At 42.8% G+C, this 20,490-nt stretch overlaps 4 protein-coding genes and 1 long non-coding RNA gene across 5 annotated transcripts in view; 3 read left to right on the top strand and 2 right to left on the bottom strand.

Annotated features, from left to right (window-relative positions):
* The window catches only part of LOC101754949, a 3,115-nt gene extending 1,057 nt beyond the window's left edge, over positions 1 to 2,058 (top strand). Inside the window, exons 2-4 of the mRNA XM_022828786.1 lie at positions 58 to 287; positions 791 to 857; positions 1,545 to 2,058. Coding sequence (XP_022684521.1) covers positions 148 to 287; positions 791 to 857; positions 1,545 to 1,670 — 333 coding nt within the window. The 5' untranslated portion in view covers positions 58 to 147 and the 3' untranslated portion in view covers positions 1,671 to 2,058. The remainder of the gene's footprint in view (positions 1 to 57; positions 288 to 790; positions 858 to 1,544) is intronic.
* A 3,291-nt stretch (positions 2,059 to 5,349) lies between these two features.
* Positions 5,350 to 6,026, bottom strand: LOC111257833. Its single transcript, XR_002678387.1, has 2 exons — positions 5,885 to 6,026; positions 5,350 to 5,783 (listed from the first exon to the last, which is right to left on the bottom strand). It is a non-coding gene; the product is annotated as an uncharacterized LOC111257833 (long non-coding RNA).
* Positions 5,556 to 7,214, top strand: LOC101755352 (cationic peroxidase 1). The gene is made up of 4 exons (XM_004977533.3): positions 5,556 to 5,767; positions 5,847 to 6,038; positions 6,364 to 6,529; positions 6,659 to 7,214. The coding sequence occupies exons 1-4, from the start codon at positions 5,558 to 5,560 to the stop codon at positions 7,042 to 7,044; spliced, it is 954 nt and encodes a 317-aa protein (XP_004977590.1). The 5' UTR covers positions 5,556 to 5,557; the 3' UTR covers positions 7,045 to 7,214.
* Positions 7,215 to 7,349: 135 nt separating this feature from the next.
* On the bottom strand, positions 7,350 to 8,344 carry LOC101755759 (biogenesis of lysosome-related organelles complex 1 subunit 1). The gene is made up of 3 exons (XM_004977534.2): positions 8,140 to 8,344; positions 7,844 to 8,049; positions 7,350 to 7,629 (listed from the first exon to the last, which is right to left on the bottom strand). Exons 1-3 carry the CDS (start codon positions 8,252 to 8,254, stop codon positions 7,540 to 7,542), a joined length of 411 nt encoding a protein of 136 aa, XP_004977591.1. The 5' UTR covers positions 8,255 to 8,344; the 3' UTR covers positions 7,350 to 7,539.
* A 6,088-nt stretch (positions 8,345 to 14,432) lies between these two features.
* Positions 14,433 to 16,622, top strand: LOC101754543 (peroxidase 4). Its single transcript, XM_004977531.3, has 4 exons — positions 14,433 to 14,745; positions 14,850 to 15,041; positions 15,127 to 15,292; positions 16,048 to 16,622. The coding sequence occupies exons 1-4, from the start codon at positions 14,530 to 14,532 to the stop codon at positions 16,437 to 16,439; spliced, it is 966 nt and encodes a 321-aa protein (XP_004977588.1). The 5' UTR covers positions 14,433 to 14,529; the 3' UTR covers positions 16,440 to 16,622.
* Positions 16,623 to 20,490: the final 3,868 nt, after the last annotated feature.

Genomic DNA, 20,490 nt, shown 5'->3' with positions numbered 1-20,490 from the left:
TTAGTGGTTTCTTCGATCCTCATTGTGGCTGGGATTCCTGATCCTTGCTCCTGATTTGCAGGCTTCGACGAGGAACGCAGTGTGGTCAAATCCCCCGTCGCCACGGTTTACTGGAGGCGCGGGACTGCTGAGACTCGAGGGAGCAGGATGGGGAGGAGGAACCCCACCACCACCACCACCACCGCCACCACCACCACCACCACCAACAGCAAGGGCAAGGAGACCGTTGCTGCTGCTGGAACGTCGAGTTGCCCTCCTCTTGGAAGAGCCACGAGGAAGAACAGCAGGTCAAATTGCTTAACCTACGTACCTGATCCCACTACAATTCAGCCACCTGCAGTGCTCATGCTTCTCCTTGGTAATCGCAAAGGGTAGAATGATATGGTAATCAGTGAGAGTTGCCGTACATCAGGCTTAACATGGTGCTCATCCAAACTTAGCTTGTTAGTAACAGCAGTTCAAGCCCTCACTGTTCTAGACCGATCTGGAATCTTATCTTTCGTACTATTTTGAGATGATGGAATTGTTGTACTACTCTATGCCTTAAATGCTAGCATGCTTACTGTCAAATTCCATGTACTGATATAGCCTAGAACAACTTGGGAGACGTCTTTCACATTCCTGGCGGAATAAACTTATAGCATCATAATAATATCATATAGTGTCAGAACTCACAAGTACAGGATATTTAGAAGTCCAGACTTTAGTGATCCTTTGCTTCATCCATATCTGACAGTTACAGTCTTAGTGCTTTCAGTTTCTGAAATATTGAATTACACTCCTGTTTCAGGAAAGACTCTATGGCTCAGGATACTCCGCCCATTTCTTCTTCAGCTCCTTGTCATGGAGCTAAAAAGGTAAGAGTGTCACATTCCTAGTATATTTCATGCATAAGGACCCTAACGAAGTCTCCTATTGTTAAGACTTAGATCATGGTGCTCTCTTTGATAATGTACATACTGAAATACTATTATGCGTGGTTTTTGTTAACTTGTCATGTGTTAATATGTAATAAACAAAGGTGTGCCTATAGGATTATAGGAAGGCTGGCAGCTTGGGTGAAATTTGTCTCTTCCATGCTCCTTTACATTATTGCATAAGTACATATGCCCTGAATACTTGTGTCATACTGTCATATCAAAATATGATGACATGGATATTTTGGATGTAAGCACTGCAATTTTTAAGTACGGTTGATTCTGTATTTGTAAGATGTAGTTTTGTATCTGCTCCTTATGATGGCCAGAATTCCAAGTATGATGTGCTCATTTTGCAACTGTCTGTGGATCGTCTAGCGTTCTGTGTCATCTGTAGGATTGATTATCACCTTTTGTCAGAATGTAAATGTCATATTTCTGAAGCAGTAGCTGGGACAATAGCAATGATTTTCAGCTCTTTGGCTGCTTGCAATGTTTTTTTTAACAGAAGTGAAAGCGCCTGATCTGAAAACTAGTGTAGCATTCAACTGTTTGAGAAAAGTGCTTGGTCTTTAGTTTGTTTGCAATGATCTTCAGCTTTCTGACTGCTTGCAATGTTTTAAACAGAAGCGGCCCCCTCCAAGCACACCCAAGCTACCAGAAGACTTTGTGAAGAGGCAGAGAGCATATTTTGCAGATGTGGATGCCTTCGAGCTGCCAGAGGAAGAGGTATCCGAATCTGAGCTCGAGTGAAAACCGAAGCTGATCGCAGAATATATGGCCTTTTTCTCTGTACAGAAGTAGTTTACTGGAATTACGCTTAGAATGTAAGTGCAAGTTATGGTAGCAATGTATAGCTCTTGTAACAAAGAGGAAGAGGCAGGGTACCTTTTTAGTGATCAGGTGGTCAATTGCCCCACTAATGTCCCTTTTACCAAGCTTGTAGCAGCATAGTAGTATGGCAGGTACTGAGGTCTGAAAAACGAGGGAGGTTTTGGGAGTTTGAGGAAAAATGAGCTAGTTGACACAGCAGCAAGGCTGGATCTTTTAGCCTGTTTGGAAGCAGCTACTCTGGCTTATAATCTGTGCTGATGTTCATTCATAGTTTTCTTCTTGAAACAGTGGAGATTGTTGAACCAAACGTTTGTCTGTCTGTGCATGCATGCGAGTCAACAGTAATACCGAAATGGTGAGGTGATGCTGCAAGTTGGAACATGAGAATTCACAGGTGATGAATATTCCTCTGTCTTTGTTTGCTTTGCTTCAGTTGCTTGGCAAATGGCAACAGGTTCTCTTCTGTTCTGTCTGAGGAATGGAATCAAACGCAAGGAATAAGTTTCCATGTTTCTCCTTGTATGGATGCAAGATGAACACATTCCATTTCCATGCCGGCATTCAAGATGAACACATTCCATCCGGACTGGTATTCACCCAACAAGAAGACGCCGTCGGCCGGCCGTTTACAGGGATGTGTTGGGAGCTCGAGCCGATCGTGGCGCGGGGAGTGGGTGAGCAAGCGAGGGACTGAGAACATTGACACCCGAGCACGGTGGTGGCAGCGCGTCCGAGTGAGGCGGGCGGGCGGCGGTGCGTCAGAGCGAGGCAAATGATTTGATCGAACAAAGTAAGACGTAGTTTAGTTCTTTTACAATCCAGTAAATGGAAAAGGAGGAAATAAAATTATTAAAGAGGTATAATGTCAAGTAAATCAATGTATCAATGTTGTGGGTATCAAATTTGTGAAGTCAATCTTTGGAGTGTCAAATATGCGCCACGCGTTTGGGGTGTCAAAAATACAAATTTCTCCCCAAAATTTGGCGCTACACTCTGGCTATTGCAATTTGAAGCTATGTTGTGATCATCCACTTACCCAGAGCACACAGCACATTCAGGGCTAGTTCGATTCAGCAGCTTCTTTGGACAGCAGGAAATCTAATCTCCGCAAAAAGTTCCCGAGTTTCAAAGATTTCTTTAGAATTCAGCAAATGTTTGGAATCAAGCAGCGTCAAAGTGATTCCACTGCATAAAACAGCAGAATTTCCGTAGAGCAAATTCTAAAGCAGCGTCAAACGGGACGCCTCGGTCGCTGCGAAGAAGATTCCTGACATCAAATAGACAGAGCAAAAGACATTGATGTTTCTCTGCATGAGTCCAAGATGGAAACTGTACTGTGTGATTTTGGTGGTGCAGCACTACTGCCCTGCCACTGAAGAATTTCAGTTCACCAGTATATGTGTGTGCAGCTGTGACCAGATGCCGCTGTCTACCATATCACATCCAGCCATCCATGCATCCAGCCCAGCACCCTGACTCCATGTGTCAAATTATTCCATCTGTAACTGTAATGAAGCCCCTAGTTTCAGTGAAATTATCACGCCTTCCTCGGTTGCTGCTGTTAACTGTCATCCTTAAGCTACAATCAGAACTATCAATACATGTTCACTTTAGTCTCAGATGACTCTGTCAGGTAAAATCTGCACAGTGAAACTGGATCTTTGGCCAGTTTTCTCACTGACATTATCATGGTCCAACAAGGAAAAACGGTAAAAACAAACAAACAAAAAAGATTCTAGAATGTTGGATGGACTGTAACCACTGTAAAGACATGGCTGGCCTGTTCCTTCTTTCATAGTCTCTGCATGCCAGATATGATAGGTATTGCCATTCTCCAACCTGCATTCTTTTTTTTTCCCGGGAAAATGCACTTTTGTCTCATTTTCTCGTTGGCTCTTTTCTGCCTACATCATCAGTTCATGCAAGAAATATAATAAACCGCATACTAAAATAGAGATACATAATATTACCACCAAATTAAAGAAGCACCGTACTCAATCCAGAGGGAAATCCTTCAAAACAAATAGTAACAACAAAAGAAAAGGAGAGATTTCCCTTGCTGAATGTACAGGTTTAGCTGTAGTGTCAAACTGTGAGTCCCTTGCCAAACTTTGGATATGTGGGATAAAACATGGTGTGACAAATATGCTGTATGCTGCTGCTCTGTGGAGCATTTGGAAATTGAGAAACAACTTCTGCTTTCAGGATGGGACCTGGCGCGGCTTGCTGCGAGTCTGGCGGCCGGCACTAGCTATGTTCAGGAATTGGGGTGTGGTATGCCCTGTGAAGCAATTGGAGCAGCACGCGGTGTACTTGGCAAAGTTGGAATGGCTGGTGGCCAAGACCAGAGCTGATCAAGATGAGTGGATCATCTTGAGGAGCTGTGCCATGGAAGATGATGGAAGCTGGTGAGATCACAGCGTCGTGCATCGGAGGCCTGATGCCTGATATCTTTTGCAATGAGTCTGAACAAGCTTGTAAACACTACTATGTGCTAAAACCTTGCTACTTTGTTCTTTTGCAATGCAATCGAACTGGGGGTCCTCCCTGGAATTCTAAAAAAAAAGGAGAGATTTCAAAATCAAGAGAAGCTTCCAAAGTTTGGGGGATCTCCAGTTATGAAAAAATGAAGTTGGCTATGAATTTCTCTAGTATCTTATTATCTCTCTCATTATTTTTAAAAAATAAAGGAGCATGGATCGCTCAAAGTGGCTGATTCCGCCCAGTTTGTTGAAAAAGCAAGATCCGGCCAAATCGAAATGGTTCACACCTGAGATCGAGCTTATGGCCGAACTGATCGATACTCAGGACTCACTCACATGATATGTACAACCACTCCAACTAGGAGACACTTCCTTTGGCTTTTTGACGATAATTTGCCAATACTGTTGTTAATGGTTTGCTTGGCCAAGTCGTAATCCAGAACTCCCCACTCAGCAGCATTTTCTAAATGGCTCAACTCCATGTCGTACTTTTGACGTACTCCCTCCATCCCAAATTACTATTCGTTTTGACTTTTATAGATACGTCATTTTTGCTATATATCTAGATATAAGTATATAACACGTCACATTTTAAATGCATACTATTTTTTTATGGGTCCATCTGCATATTTGGCCAACAACTCTGCTTCAAGTAGTCTTTGTATGTCATAATCATACCAACCATCCATGCAATTACAAAGCACTCAAAAAACCCCGTGAAATCCTCCGAGGTAGTAGCTTCCAAAACAATGTGAAAGTCATCTTCACACAAATCAGTTGTGTATTTATGAACTTATCAGGAACCACGCAGTGCAGATGATTGCTAAACAGTCAAACTCTTTTTAAATACTTGGCTAAATTCTGTTGTACAGTAGCACCCTAGATGAGCAAGTCTGATATTAAGAAAAGAATGAGCCAGCAATGAATAACAAGGAATTTCTAACATGAGCTAAAACTTACCACCACAAAACACATTAACATCCTCTAAACAGATCTGATCTCAGAGAGCATATTCAGATTTTCAAACATCTTGTTTGAATATTCTCTTGCACTTTCGGTCACCAGCCAAATTGGGACTACCCTTAGTTGGCATAATAAACCACACAACATACAAGTACAGGGAAGGCATGCCTCGATCACATCAGTTAATGTAAATGTGCTTTCCGGTTACAGACCACTCCACTTAGCCTGACGAAGAAAATAAAGAATATCCAAAGCCACTTGCATAGAGAAGTTAGAAACTCAGCATGTGCAGATATTCAGCCTATAAATATCTGTGCACATTGACACTGGCCAACACACCACTCTGAAGCCCTGAGCTAAATGGCTTCTCATAAACCCCTCGCTTGCAGTGTCTTGGCCTTCTTCTTTGCTGCAAGCTTGGTTTCAGCTCAGCTTACTGCAAATTTCTATGACAAGTCATGCCCAAATGCACTGTACACCATCCAAACAGCCGTAAAGTCTGCTGTGGCAAAGGAGAACCGCATGGGTGCATCGTTGCTCCGCCTCCACTTCCATGACTGCTTTGTCAATGCAAGTCTCACCAAATCTGCAGATATGTTACATACTTTACATTTTCTGGATTATTGACATGGAAATCCTAACTATACAGGGTTGTGATGGCTCAGTGCTGCTTGATGACACCCCAACCTTCACAGGGGAGAAGACTGCTGTTCCGAACAACAACTCCATACGTGGATTTGATGTGATTGACAGCATCAAAGCACAGATTGAGGGTATCTGTCCGCAGGTGGTATCATGCGCTGACATCCTCGCTGTTGCAGCTCGTGATTCCGTTGTTACGGTAAGACAAAAAAAAAGAATATTTAAAATTAGTTTAACAAATTAACTATTGAAGTGTTTATGACTCTGACCGACACGCGGCAAACCACAAAGGTAGTGCGTGTCCAATATTTTAACTGAAATGATGATGGGAAAACTCTTTATGTTTAAGAGGCTATGATAAATTGATAAACCTTGACTTAAACAAAGCATCAGGAAGCAGTAAACTAAACTATTAGAGTCAATACTCAGATATTCAGAGATGTTATCGCAACTGATTGACTAAGCATGTTTCACGCATTCCAATAGAAACAAACAATAGTAAAAGTTGACAATTTCTACTTCAGCTTGGAGGGCCAACTTGGGTTGTCAATCTGGGAAGGAGGGACTCAACGACAGCAAGCCTAGATGCTGCAAACAATGATATTCCAAAGCCAACCTTTGACCTCAGTGATCTTACCAAGTCCTTCTCAAACAAAGGACTGACTGCAACTGACATGATTGCACTCTCAGGTACTGAAAGATTGCAAATTTTGTCATCAACCATATAAGTGGTTCATAAAAAAGTAGTCAAAAGCTAGATGTTGAAAGCGAATAGTAGTACTGCTAAATACTGACTGACACAAAACGAAAAATTGCCAGGAGGCCACACCATTGGGCAAGCCAGATGTGTCAACTTCCGCAACCGCATTTACAGCGAAGCTAACATTGACACATCCCTTGCAACATCACTGAAGTCAAATTGTCCAAACAAGACTGGTGACAATAACATCTCCCCCCTTGACGCCTCAACACCCTATGTTTTTGACAATTTCTACTACAAGAACTTGCTGAACAAGAAGGGCGTTCTGCATTCTGACCAGCAATTGTTCAATGGAGGCTCAGCAGACTCCCAGACTACCACCTATTCATCAAACATGGCAAAATTCTTCACCGATTTCAGTGCAGCGATGGTGAAGATGGGCAACATTAGTCCGCTCACTGGATCAAGTGGACAGATAAGGAAAAACTGCAGGAAGGTAAACTAGGACTCACATTATTGCCGCTTGTGCTGGTGTGTGGTTTATTACCTTGTAATAATCTTTGAAGGGACAAGTGCCCCTTTCACGATACAGTAATCTTCTCCAAAGATGTATTCACTGCTTTCAAAGCATATATGCGCAAGCAATAAAACGACATGAAGGGTACTTTTAAGTCAGTAATTGGTCTTACCTTTCAGTGTTGCCGCTACCTATCTTGAACATGCAAGCTCATGAAAAAAGCTGTTCCTATAATGGCACAAGAATAACACCACTGGGAAGACTTGATCAGATTGAGGTGTAGTTTGATCATATATCATGACTTTGAAATTTAAGGGATCAGAGATGGTACTCATAGCACAGATGCTTTGGCAAGGATTCGCTTTACAATTTTGCATGGAAAAACAGGAAACAGTTCTAGGCAAGAGGGTTTCCAGCTCCCGCAATTTGAATGAATGTATCTAATGACATGAATACTTCCTAAAGCTATGATTGCAGGCAGAGTCATGACTGATGAATATTGCGTATCGCTGCATTGATACTTTTACAGTCGAAGTCCATGACCTTCATCCAGTTCTCGAAGTCACCAATTTCCTAGAGACAAAATTAAAAAACAGATGCTTCAGCAACAGCAGAAAGCCTACAGTATTGGATTGGGTGTTTAGTGTTATGCATTGGTTCATCTATGGAAAATGAAACAAACCTAAAGGAATGGTAGTGTAATTGATAGCTTGTCATCTTTCTAGCTTTACTGATCACAGAACATGCAGAACAAATTCCCTACTCAGTGCAATCAATAGCTTATCACCTTCAACACTGAATTGATCTCGTTGGTGGCAGCCAGCCACTGGTCCGTCTGCTTCCTGTGGCGCGCGATGGTGGTGAGCAGCGCGCGGGCCTCAAGCTCGATGCGTTTCTCGTTGACGAAGAGCTCCTGCACCCCTCCGTCGACCGTGTCCACGAGGAGATCCGCCACGTGCACCGCGCTTCTCAGGGCATCCTTCTTGGCTCTCTCTGCGCTAACAGCATGTGCGGAATGTTGATTGTTCGTTCATCAAACAAGGGAATCTGTTTAGCGAGGAGGAATCTGGAGCAGTGACGTACCAGTTTGTTGGCGTTGGCGGAGGGATTGGTGGTGCTGCTTTTGTACGATCTGGAGCAGCGCCTCTTCAAGCCCCTGCTTCCCAACCGCCGCCGCCGGTGGCTTGGCTCCGTCCATCCCGTCCCAATCGCCGCCGGTCGCCGGAGCGATTCCCCTTTCCTTTTTTTTTTCCTCCTCCGGGTCCTCTGCGGTTGTCTCTATTCCTGGTAGTTAATGGGCCACGGCCCAGGTGATCTCAAAACCCAATGAAATCGCTCAGGAGCTAGACGGGCCAAAATTTTGCAGCTTCTACTTATTTTTAAGCCTGGGACGGAAGGAAAGGGGATGGAGGAGAAACGTCGATGACATGTGGGTCCAGCCACACAACTCCCATTAAAACGAGTGGAAGCTAGAGTGCCAAACATGTGACTTATTTTACCAGCAGCTTATCCGATAAGTAACCGAGCAACTCCAGTAAAGTCTTGACTCTTCAAGCTAAAATTTGGCAACTAAGTGAGAAAATCACGAACTAACAGAGTTGTTATCTGATTCTCCATCCTATTCGACTTGCCAAATTTTTCCTCACACTTGCCAAACTTACCAAGCCAGTTTATCTTGCCAAAGTGTGGGTCCCACGTGTAGTAATTACCAGAATGGAGAGGCTGTTGGAGTCAATGGAGAGTGCGGATTTTTGAGAGAAACTAACCGTTAAGATTTGGAGAGCAGGAAATGGATAATTTGTTGGATTAATCTAACTCAATATAGAGAGAAATTTTTTTGACAATTTGGATAGATAGTCAAATAGAGAGAAAAAATAAATAGTCTGTTGAAGATGCTCTTACGTGGGAGCTGTCAAAAGAAAACAGGCCCATAATCTACTATGGATTATTATTATTATTGACATGTGGCTCGTTGAAAAAATATCTTTCATGGTCGGTAAACCACGAAAAATCAATATGCTCATCACGGTCTTACATGATCAAATTTGTCAAACTGCATGCGTGCATGCATGTGCGCCATGGTTCCATGAAGAAAAGTAAAATGATGTTGTTAGCTTCAAGATGCTCTTGGTTGGTTGAAAAAGAGTAGAGCAGCGGCATAGAAAATGAAGTGTCAAAATCGATCGTGCATACAGCTAGGTAAGGTGCACTGTTTGTCAAACTGCCCATTGACAAAAGGAGCTTGGGTTTTGCTATAACATATATAATTTTGCTTGCCATTGACATAAAAGGCCGGCCGGCGTCCAAAGGTGTCAAATCATACAGCTGCTTGCCATGCCCGACGACGACGACGATCATCACCTACACTGCCAATCATCTGCATCTGATGAGGTACATATGCAGAAGTCTCCATCACCTACTGTCGGGCAGCTTTCCGGCCCTCTTCAATTTGAGCCAAATTTCTACTTTGGATGTGGCCTGTAAAACAAAACTCGAGTTTAATTTCTACATGCATGTCATGTCATGGATGTAAACTTTAGACCATCATCCATATATATGCGCACGGCCATTCAAATTCAAGTCGATGGATGGACCTGCGGCATGCATTCCTGCAGTTCGTAGTTTGTTTGATGGAGAAAGGTCGAATCTGTAATTGTGGACCCTGTCTCTGCAGCAGCTAGCTAGCTGCTCGGTTCTGAATTCTGATCCTCATTATATTTCTGCATATAATTCGATTTGATTGGTAGTAGAGCTAGCTTACCTTACTCCCTTAACTTTGTTTATCATCTTTTAGGTGGGTTAGTCAATAATCCATGCATGTCAGTTCAATGTACAATCTGCTATCAGCATTATCAATTTAAATATTTGTTTTCCTAATGCAAATAATGCACCAGCTGCTATTGCACCCCAGTGCCCAACAAGTCAAAAAGATGTGAGATGGGTGTCTAGTGCCTTTGGTTTCTCCTCCAAGTGTCGCTGTACAAAACCATGCACATGTACTGGCCTAGCCATACGATCGAGTACATGAGCAGCTGTATATGTTGCCGGAGAAATAAAGCAAGATCGGCGTCCATACAGATAGAATTTTAGGTCTGAGCAGTGATCGAGCACCACCTGTCCACATCCGCATATATATGATGGAACCTGCAAATTTTTCATTATCTTTTATGCTGCAGCTAGCTGTCCAGTTCTAGTCTTATATATCTGATGAATGTGTGCATGATTCGATTTCACTGGTAGAGCTAGTTTACCTTACTTGATCAAATTTTGTTTACCCTAATCCATCTTTTAGGTGTGGAGTGCGTCGGTCAGATATGCAGTCAATGTCATGAACTCAACCTACAGTCTCTCTAATCCTCACGGCATCCGTCGATCAGCACTAACTATAGGAATGCAAAATATACTGGCCACTAAGACACAGGCACACAGCATGTATCAGATATAATACATAGGATTCAGTACTGTAATGCTCTGCAACTGCAGATGATGCATGATTAAACCGCAGATGATGATTAAACCGGTCACCTGCGGAGACCTGTTACAATGATACGTGTTGCACGTGATGGCTACTCTTGAACCAATGGATCAACACGAAATCTCTGCAGGTCAGCGACATTTCATCTGTTTAGTTATCGTGCCATCGTACTCTGTACCTTTTCAACTTCCGGGTTGAGGACGATGCAAGAAATTGGCTGTGCGCGGTCGCAGATGCTCGGAAAGTATCTTCTTTGTCTTAAAAAATATACTTGAAGACTGAAGTTAACATGCTTCCGCATCGATCTCTTTCTCTCGACAATTCTAGTACCATGTGCACACAAAGCAAAAGAAAAAAACTTTGCATTTTAGTGCCAGAAGCAACTCGAACTAAACTACTTCCTTTAATTAGACAAAAATAACTGTAATACTGTAACTTTTCACTGCCCTCAAAACATGATTGATCGACCATCAATTTTCTGAAGCCTACTTGATGTTAAAATAACAAGATACCTTTTAATAAAGATACCCAAATCATTTCCACACGGTTGATGTTTACAAAGCTTGATTACTGTTAAAATCAGGTACCATCTGGAATCTCTTCTCCGTACTTTAGATTCCCTTGAATTAGAAGCAGGACACATAGACAGCAAAGCTAGAACTATTGAAAAGGATTTAACAGTCCTAGCTACTACTGCTTGAGTTCCAAGTGACCAGGCCCCTAAGAGGGTGGTTGCATGTGTGTACAGTGAAGCATACCTAATGACTTCACCATATTCCTTAACCAAAAGATTTTCAAAACAAAAAAAGTACAGAAACATAGGCAAGCCGATGGTTCTTGTCCAGGCATTATATTGTAGAAACTAGAAAAGTCACGGGTTGAACTTTTCTGATGTTGTGGAAGTATATGCCTGTCCTTTCGTATCCCCCCAACAACTTTGAAGCAAAACTACCCTGCGCTCAGACTGGGGACTGCATGCTCTTCCAGCAGGCCAGCAAGAGGAAATTCTTGTCCCCATCAAGCTTGACCATTAATTGGAAATTGCAAAAACGCTAATCCATGGGGATGATAGAAACTATAAACCTCGGCATGATGTTCCATGACAGAGGGCCGATCATCATTTTACCAAAAGAAAAAGATAAAGAATTAATAATTACATCAGACGGAATGATATGATGGGCAACATGCATAGCACGATAGCTGAACTGCTACCTTATCGAACAGCAGTTTGCTTGGATCCTACAGGTCCAAGTGTTCCCATTAATTCACCAGAACCACAACACCTCATGCTGCTGTCCTACACTACACTAGCCTACAGTTTTAGGCTTTGCTTCAGCTCAAGCAACAGTAGCTCACCCAGTCAGAGGAGCGACATTTTATCTGTTTATCAGTACCGCCATGACGAAATGAAAAGCACACATATCTGTTTAGTACCGTCAATTTTTATACTGTGATGTACCTGTAAAACCTACTAAAGTTAAACTAGATAGATGATAAACTTTTTTAAATAAGAACTCACCTTCCACGCGCCTCCTTTTGTCCTGGTTTAAAGTTGGCCCGGATCAAATATCAATCGGGACTAAAGGTCCCCTAGTCCCGGGTAAAAAATCAGCCACCCGTGGAAGACCTTTAGTCCCGGGTGAAAAAATCAGCCACCCGACCAACCGGGACTAAAGGTCACCCTTTATTCCCGATTGGTGTTACCACCCGGGACTAGAGCTCTCGACCCTTTAATCCCAGTTGGTAACACCAACCGGGACTAAAGGGTGACATTTAGTCCCGGCTGGTGTCACCACCCGGGACTAAAGGATCCCCCACGGGTGGCCACGGGTGGTTGAAAAGGGACTAAAACCCTCGGACCCTTTAGTCTCGGTTTGTGTTACAAATCAAGACTAAAGGGTTCCCCACGAGTTAATACAAAACGATTGCATCCCCTATATAATTAGATGTGTTGTGTAGGTGAGATGGTAAGGAAGCTATGCACGAGACTTGAGGTTATGGGTTCAAATCCCACGCATCGCGTGACTTATGAATTGAGACGTGCGCGTGTGTGTGTGGGGGGGTTCCACCAGTGATCTCACTCTCCATTTGCTTGATGTTAACAAAGCTTGATTAGACTCATCACAGCTCACCGTTTGGAGCCTTCGCCATCCTTTGAATTCCCTTGAATTAGAAGCAAGACAGAGACAGGAAGTCTAGAATGATGCCCAGAGTGTTTAATGAAAAGAATTAAAGCCCACTAATAAATGCTAGAGAGTTAAAAGTGGTTAATATCATGTTGGTAGGAGAATTCCAATCAACTTAAAGGGTGGACTGTTTGAACACCCTATGTGAAGTTGATAAAGGAGATTGGTATGCAACGCGCACGCTCGTTCGCCTCGCCTCGCCGAGGCTGTGGCCGTGGCGAGTCGAGTCGAGAATTAACCTGCGACCGTTACTAGTAACTGATGCTCATCACTTCAAGGGGTGCCTTCCCTCCTCCTCAACACGCACCAAACACACTCATCTCTCCCTACTTCCAGAAGGTTGTTCGTGGAACTGCATTGCGAACATCTTCCTGCATCGACTGAGGTCACCCCACGATTAGTGTGACTAATTCAGGTGATAACGAACCAGCCCCGCCTAAGGGTACAAACTATGTGTGTTATTCTGTTCATGCTTATGTTAGTGTTAAACACGAACACGTGCACATATTCTCGTTCACTCACTATAGTTATGATAGTATTAATATTTTACATGTTTAATTTTGGAAATTAAAAGATACCGAAACGTGCCTAAATATCTAACCCTTACTGTACCCGTCCTTCTACTTAATTGGGTTCAAGTGAGCATGCATGACTCAAAGATCAGAGGGGATTATTGTCATGTCCTGTGTGTGAAGAGCGAAACCGTACCTAATTAAATTATCATGTTTTTTTACCAAACAATGACAAACAAATACTATTACAATGACATATTCTGGTGCAGGCATGCATGCATCGTAGAAACTTCACAGGATTGAACTGCTCCGAAAATTTGGATGTACATGCTTGTCCTATTCCCAACAACTTAGTTTTGAAGCGAAACATTCTACGGAGTAGAGACTGTTGACTCCTGGCCATGTATGCAGTATGGTGTGCCAAACAAATGGAGATAACTAACCATCCATGACGACTTTAGGGAAAAGCAGAGCAAGCATGCATGGGACATAGCATATTTTAAGATATAGCATCAGGTTTGTAAGGTACTAGAAACGAGACTTCATAGCCGAGTAGTACTAGGTCAGTGCCACACAAAATTGACCATATATTTTTTTTTGAAACGTAAAAATTGACCATATATTGGCCATGCATGTCTGCAGCATGTATGATGTGGACTACCAGATCACACACAAATTCATTTCCAGCAGCCGGATATTAACTTAATTTGCAGAATCAATCAAACTTATAACCTTGTCAGACGTTTATAAAAATCAAAGTGCTCCTGCTGATGAGAAACGAACCAAGTGGTAAAGGTAGCAGTAGCAGAGAGGAATGGATGTTTACGTACGTATAACCGTGTCGGCCTGCAGTTTGCTTCGTTCGATACCAAGCACAAGCAGAGAGGTCCAAGTGTTCCCATTCATCAGTGGTCTACAGGGAAACAAAGTCGCAGGAGGCCGGCCGGCAACGCAATCAGGCCTTGCCTCGAGCCCTCCCTTGCATCTGAAACAAGGGCTATGCATGGTCTGAAACGCGTGATTCCTGTGCGGCCAACACGCACGCATGCCTTTCACTTGTTGGTCGATTGCTTTCCTTTTCAACTCAGAGTCCAACAGGCGGAGTAGGTGGTGCGTGACACCAACGACGACATACATGATGTAACCTAACCGGATATGATCGGTGCCGACTCCAGGTGTTTCTGCCATAAATATCGATGCCGTCCAGGCTATCTAGCTCCAGGCAGGACACAAAGCACGCACTCTGCTCTCCCTGCATATCTTGCTAGCAGCTCACAGAGTCAGACGACGATCGAGCACCATGGCTGCAAGATGCAGCGGCGGCGGCATCGCTCCCGTACTGTTGCTCCTGGCGCTGGCCGGCACCTCGTCAGCGCAGCTGTCCACCGGCTTCTACTCCAGCTCCTGCCCCGGCGTGTCCAGCGCCGTCAAGTCCGTGGTGCAGTCCGCCATCGACAAGGAGAAGCGCATGGGCGCCTCCATCGTTCGCCTCTTCTTCCACGACTGCTTCGTCCAAGTACTTAGCTTCTACTGATATGCATGATCAATTAGTACTGATCACTCGAACTTACTTACTTACTAGCTGATCAACTTGATGACCTACAATTAACTGCGTGTCAGGGTTGCGACGCGTCGCTGCTGCTGGATGACACGCCCAGCTTCCAGGGTGAGAAGATGGCGACGCCAAACAACGGCTCCGTGAGAGGCTTCGAGGTCATCGATGCCATCAAGTCCGCCGTCGAGAAGGTCTGCCCCGGCGTCGTCTCCTGCGCCGACATCCTCGCCATCGCGGCGAGGGACAGCGTCGTCATCGTAAGTGTCAAGCTGATGATGAACTTGATTGGCCGCAGTAACAACATGCATGTCGCAACTCCATCTCAACTGATCGCACATGCAGCTTGGCGGGCCGAACTGGAACGTCAAGGTTGGGAGGAGGGACTCGACGACGGCAAGCTTCAGTGGAGCCAACAACAACATCCCACCGCCGACGTCGGGCCTCGCCAACCTGACATCCCTCTTCGCCGCGCAGGGACTCTCCCAAAAGGACATGGTCGCGCTCTCTGGTACGTCACGTCGTCAGGCTAAACTCTTGCACAAATTCCTACTTAGACATGTTCAAACTTCAACTATGGATGGCATCTTTTTGGATATCAACTGTAGAATTAATGAGAAAATAAAGAAAACTCCACACTTTGCTAGCTTCTCAACAAAGGTAGCTTTAGAGATTAGATAAAGACAGCTGGTGCACACCATCGCCAACGGAATCGATAGCTCAGTTTTGACTTTAACCGTCGTCATATACTTGTATATCTTTAACCGTGAGTCCGTGACACAGGATCATTTACCTGGCCTGTTGATGAAGCTCAGTTAATTGTCGGTTACTAACATATAACACGTCTAGCACGAGATATAGTTGGTATAGATATGGACGGAATGACATGATAAAGTTTGCAAAAGGTGACAACGATGCCACAAAATGCTGTCGGTATGGGTTTCATCTGGAAGAAAAAAGAAAGTTGTGTGTACAAGCTTATGCTTTTTGCATGTTATAAACCTGTCAACAACCACCAGTTTGCCACAAATTATATTGTTCCTTTTTTTTTGTCGCTTCATAACTAGAATCGAATACTCTTTTCTCTCTTATATATTTACAGAAGCAACAACCACAAGTTTCAAAAAAATGTTATAAACTTGTAATATATGATTATTATGTATAGCGAGCAATTTATTATTATGTACTAGCTAGATTAATATGATAACCTACTTGGAATAATTAATCTTGATCGGCCTCTTGCATTGCTATGATCTGAATTGGCAGGTGCTCACACCATAGGCCTAGCACGCTGCACCAACTTCAGAGCCCACGTATACAATGAAACCAACATCGATGGCGCCTTTGCAAGGACTAGGCAATCAGGCTGCCCTAGCACCTCAGGTACAGGTGACAACAACTTGGCACCTCTGGACCTTCAAACCCCGACCGTCTTTGAGAACAACTACTACCGGAACCTTGTTAGCAAGAAGGGACTTCTGCACTCTGATCAGGAGCTCTTCAACGGTGGAGCCACCGACGCGCAGGTCCAATCGTATGTTAGTAGCCAAAGCGCATTCTTCGCCGATTTTGTGACAGGCATGATCAAGATGGGTGACATTACACCTTTGACGGGCTCCAACGGGGAGATTAGGAAGAACTGCAGGAGGATGAATTAATGAACCAAGATGGAATGCGCTTTGTCTTTGAGGCTTTTTTTCTACGTTCAACAACTTTAATTTTTGTAGCCTTTCTAAATTTTTGTTTCAACAATTAATTGTGAAATCACTGTGTTGTGCCGATGTGTTCACATGCATGTTGGTTCATTTAAATAATGATGAATGTATCACTTGTTGTCTACATCATCTTTCTTTTTGTGTCTAATATATTTCGTATGAGAAAAAAAGAGAATAACTGTAGTGAAGTACGCAAACTAAATATATGCTTACTTGATTGGATGAGTCACCAAGCAAACATTTCTCCTTCATCATGCATTGTGTCCTCCCTCTCAACACAGGATCCATCCAACTTAATTTGCCCAAGTCAACTCAATTTGTCTACCTAAATTTGCGTTGAGAGCAACTGAATATAATTAAGCAATAATTCAGCTACGTACTAGACCGTTGGTGCTAGAACTAGTTAGGTTAGCTACATGCATGCTAGATATTCAGATGTGTGCATCCCCACGCATTATGATCCGTGGGAAATACTGAAATGATCGGTTTCATATAAATGGTACGGTCTGTTCATCAAACTCGCAGTTTTAAATTTGCTTTATTTGGCTGGTTAGCTAGGTTTATATATGCAGTCATTTCAAAAAATTAAATCATCATACACTCTTGTCAAATAAACGCAGTATCTCTGTATTCCCTTGATAAGAATGATTGGACCTCTCGCCACTTTTGCTTACTCGCTAATATTTAATTTTTGCTTAGTTTTTTAGTAGTGTTAATTGCTCACAAACAAATTGAACTAACAGGATCCAAGTAATTTTGTTTCAAAAAAAAGATCCAAGTAAATTTAGGTCAGAGAAGTAGAGCTACATATGCCATACTGTAGTGTCCGTACAAGATGTATACAGCAGGTTCTGCTTGCGATTGGATGAGTGCTAAAATATACCGTACTAGATAGTTGTTGAGAGCTAGCTTTCCACTTCATGGTCATGGACTCATGGGTACACATGGAACATGATTGGAAAAGTACATGGTGCTGTAGACCGATGGACTTATTCTGCTGCTCTCTGTTTCAAACTACAATGACACAAATCTTGTTTTAGATTTTGATTTCTGAAAGTCCTCTTTTGCTTTCAATTTATGCTTCTGCGATTCAAATATTCAATTCCTTTTTGAGGAATTAATCAGCTTAGCATTCGCTAGTACTAATCTATTTATGAACTGTTCTATTTATGAACTGTGAGTACATCCATTTTCACTAAAAACCAAAAATTATCGCACTCATAACTCACAAGACGAATTAACACAAAGACACCATGATCATTTCCAACAATTATCTTAAAACTTATTATAGCCTGTGATTGTATACAGCTTGCTTGAAATACATGCCTTTTTTTTTATTATTAGCTCCGATAATATTGTTGGTCTGCCAAACACCCAACAATTGTGGTGGAATAAAGTCGCCACGTTTGGCACCTAGCGTTGAATTCGTTTGACTGTGTGGCACTACATAAAGGTCTATACAACTAACTACCCTAGTCATAATCAGTCACAATACTATCAGGCCAGATTCAGAACCTACTCTCCCCTCGTTGCATAAAAAAAACCCGTTTCTGGAATCTTCTTTACATATATTCTCTGTTTTTTTCTTCCAAAAATCTTGTTATAGAGATGCTCAGAAGCTACAAAAACGTATAGGTAAAGTCGGAGCAAATTAAGTCACCAAGTTAAAAAACAGAAAGAAAAAACATGCATGTGCCAGTAATAAGGAAGCTTTTGCTGATTTGCAGAGATAAAAAGAAAAGATACTGTTGGCTTTTTCTATATAGATGCATGTTGAGGAATGAAGTATCAGGTAGATCATGCTCGAAATGGAACCTAGATCAGCTAACTGCTCTTCTAGTGTAACCATGCATCTTCTTATTCCAATTCGACGGTTACAAATTAATAAATACACACATATAGCTAGGCTTCTTAATTATAAATCTTTTAGTGGTAGCTACTGCTGTAATAGGATGTCTAGTGCATTGCCCTAAGATGACATCTGAAGCAGGAAATATATCTTCCATTATCTAAGAAAAAGCATATTGATTTTTATGATATATACGGATCACTTTCTGTTGGTTCAATTCCTTCGGCCGATACAACTAGCTAGGATTATTGTTGGTTTGGCCAGATTATATATGCTAGCTTAGGCAGGTGAGGGGATCTTTCTTCTCCATCCTCTTGTTGTTATTGTTGATTCATTTGCTGCTGCATCACAAACAGGGAGTCATCGAGTTTAGGTGAGAAAAGGTCCTTGGATTAGGTGTCACTCGCTCCAATCTGATACATTGCTCTCACAAATAAATCTCTCTCTCAAACACTCCCCAGTCAGCTGCAGCTCGCTATACATGTTGATCTACAGATTAATAATTCGTTTACTCTCTTTCTTTGGAACGAAGAAACACTACTAATGTTGTTAGTTGCTTATCCCAGTTTTGATCCTAGCTTCCGAGCTATAGTCTAAAGTACTACTCCCTCCGTTCCAAATTGTTGGTCGTTTTGACTTTTCTAGGTTTATAGATATTATTATGCATCTAGACATATGCATAATAATATCTATGAACTTAAAAAAGCTAAAAATGACCTACAATTTGGAACGGAGGGAGTACAGATAAGAGGGAATACAGGTAAGGTTTGTTTGTCAGAGCTAAAATATTTTAGGGTTCAGTCTCTTCTTTTTCATTTTTTTTCTCCTATCCATCTCAATGAATGTGCTCCTGCGATCTCTCAAAGAGACAATTATTCCTAACATAGTTGTTTGGCGGAGACCCACCCACTCTCTTTAACGCGTGCTTAGAAATGTCTAATAAGTTGACTTGCTTTATTGTAAAAAAAAGTCAATCAAGCCGTGCTCTCGCATGGGTTAATATAGCTTTCAAAGGCTATACGCTAATTAAGAGAACCTTATAGGGCAAGCAGTGCATGCCATGAAAACCTGCATTGTGTAGAAGACTACGCTAAGAACACCCGCTACTCCCTCTCCTGCACCATCTCGTTGCAATCGCACCATTGCTCCTGAAGGTTTGCCCAAACTATCTGAGGAGATGAGGAGTGACTGCGATGAGCCGCCGCGAAACGGGCGGTGCATCTGCACGTGCCCCAGGACTCCGCTTCCTGGAGCGTCTGGGTCTGGCTTCCCCTTGGTGCCGGGCTTCCCCAGGCTGCCTCGCGGGGGCGTTGGTGGCTCCACGCCATCGTCGTCGCTGATGGAGTGCGTGACTCCGCTGGCGGCGCTGATGACCTGCGGGTCGTTCCTGACGGGGAGCGAGCCGGAGACGTCGACCCCGCAGAGCGAATGCTGCAGTGGCCTCGGTGGGTTCTTAAAAATGAAATGGCTTAGTGACAATGAGATATTGGAGTGAACCAAGTGTTGGCGAATCAGTCGCCTAACGCCTACATGCTTAGTCTTTTTTTTTGCATATATGTTAATCGATTATTTATAGGTTTTGGACTAGTTAAGATTGAATTGATAGGTTTTCTTTATTGATCAGCTGTTTGGGGATGTCGACCAGCTTCGATCGGTTATCAGATTTTGTATGCTTTATTTCCTACTATATGATAATGTCATCACATGAATTAATTAATGAACGTCTTGATCGTTGGTTGGTCACTTTCGCATCGATCTTTAGTTCTTTTCTTCATGAGAAAAGAAGTACGTATTTGCTTATTATTAGGTGATTATCGATCAATCTTAAGCCGGCCTGTCATGGGTTTTATAATTCACAGTCATGGTGCAGACTAAGTCTATCATATATGGACACATATGCGCAACAAAGAACAGCATATATATAGTAATAACATGCTAGCTTTTACATGTATACGTTCTTTGGTTTGCTAGTTCACTTGTAATTAAAGGGCCTACTCACTATTGAGAAATCGGCTAGGAGGGAGGGGAGCACCTCTATTTATAGGTACTCATGATTATTGTGATATTTCCATGTGGCAATTTCCACACTCTTCGATACAAGTATCCTAACTCTAGAACTCTCCTCATCCTTATCTAGTTTCTTAT

This window comes from Setaria italica, chromosome VII (genome assembly GCF_000263155.2).
Source record: "Setaria italica strain Yugu1 chromosome VII, Setaria_italica_v2.0, whole genome shotgun sequence".
Lineage (NCBI taxonomy): Eukaryota > Viridiplantae > Streptophyta > Magnoliopsida > Poales > Poaceae > Setaria > Setaria italica.
The sequence above is the reverse complement of the archived record's forward strand: the minus strand, read 5'-3'. Positions and strand labels throughout refer to the sequence as shown.

Excerpts from the sequence above, each read along its gene's own strand:
- LOC101755352 (XM_004977533.3), top strand. The coding sequence starts at position 5,558 with ATGGCTTCTCATAAACCCCTCGCTTGCAGTGTCTTGGCCTTCTTCTTT. Across the intron at positions 5,768-5,846 it reads TCCATGACTGCTTTGTCAAT|GGTTGTGATGGCTCAGTGCT; the intron begins GCAAGTCTCACC and ends CTAACTATACAG. Across the intron at positions 6,530-6,658 it reads TGACATGATTGCACTCTCAG|GAGGCCACACCATTGGGCAA; the intron begins GTACTGAAAGAT and ends AAAAATTGCCAG.
- LOC101755759 (XM_004977534.2), bottom strand. The coding sequence starts at position 8,254 with ATGGACGGAGCCAAGCCACCGGCGGCGGCGGTTGGGAAGCAGGGGCTT. Across the intron at positions 8,050-8,139 it reads CCGCCAACGCCAACAAACTG|AGAGAGCCAAGAAGGATGCC; the intron begins GTACGTCACTGC and ends CTGTTAGCGCAG. Across the intron at positions 7,630-7,843 it reads AGATCAATTCAGTGTTGAAG|GAAATTGGTGACTTCGAGAA; the intron begins GTGATAAGCTAT and ends TTTTGTCTCTAG.
- LOC101754543 (XM_004977531.3), top strand. The coding sequence starts at position 14,530 with ATGGCTGCAAGATGCAGCGGCGGCGGCATCGCTCCCGTACTGTTGCTC. Across the intron at positions 14,746-14,849 it reads TCCACGACTGCTTCGTCCAA|GGTTGCGACGCGTCGCTGCT; the intron begins GTACTTAGCTTC and ends ACTGCGTGTCAG. Across the intron at positions 15,042-15,126 it reads CGAGGGACAGCGTCGTCATC|CTTGGCGGGCCGAACTGGAA; the intron begins GTAAGTGTCAAG and ends TCGCACATGCAG.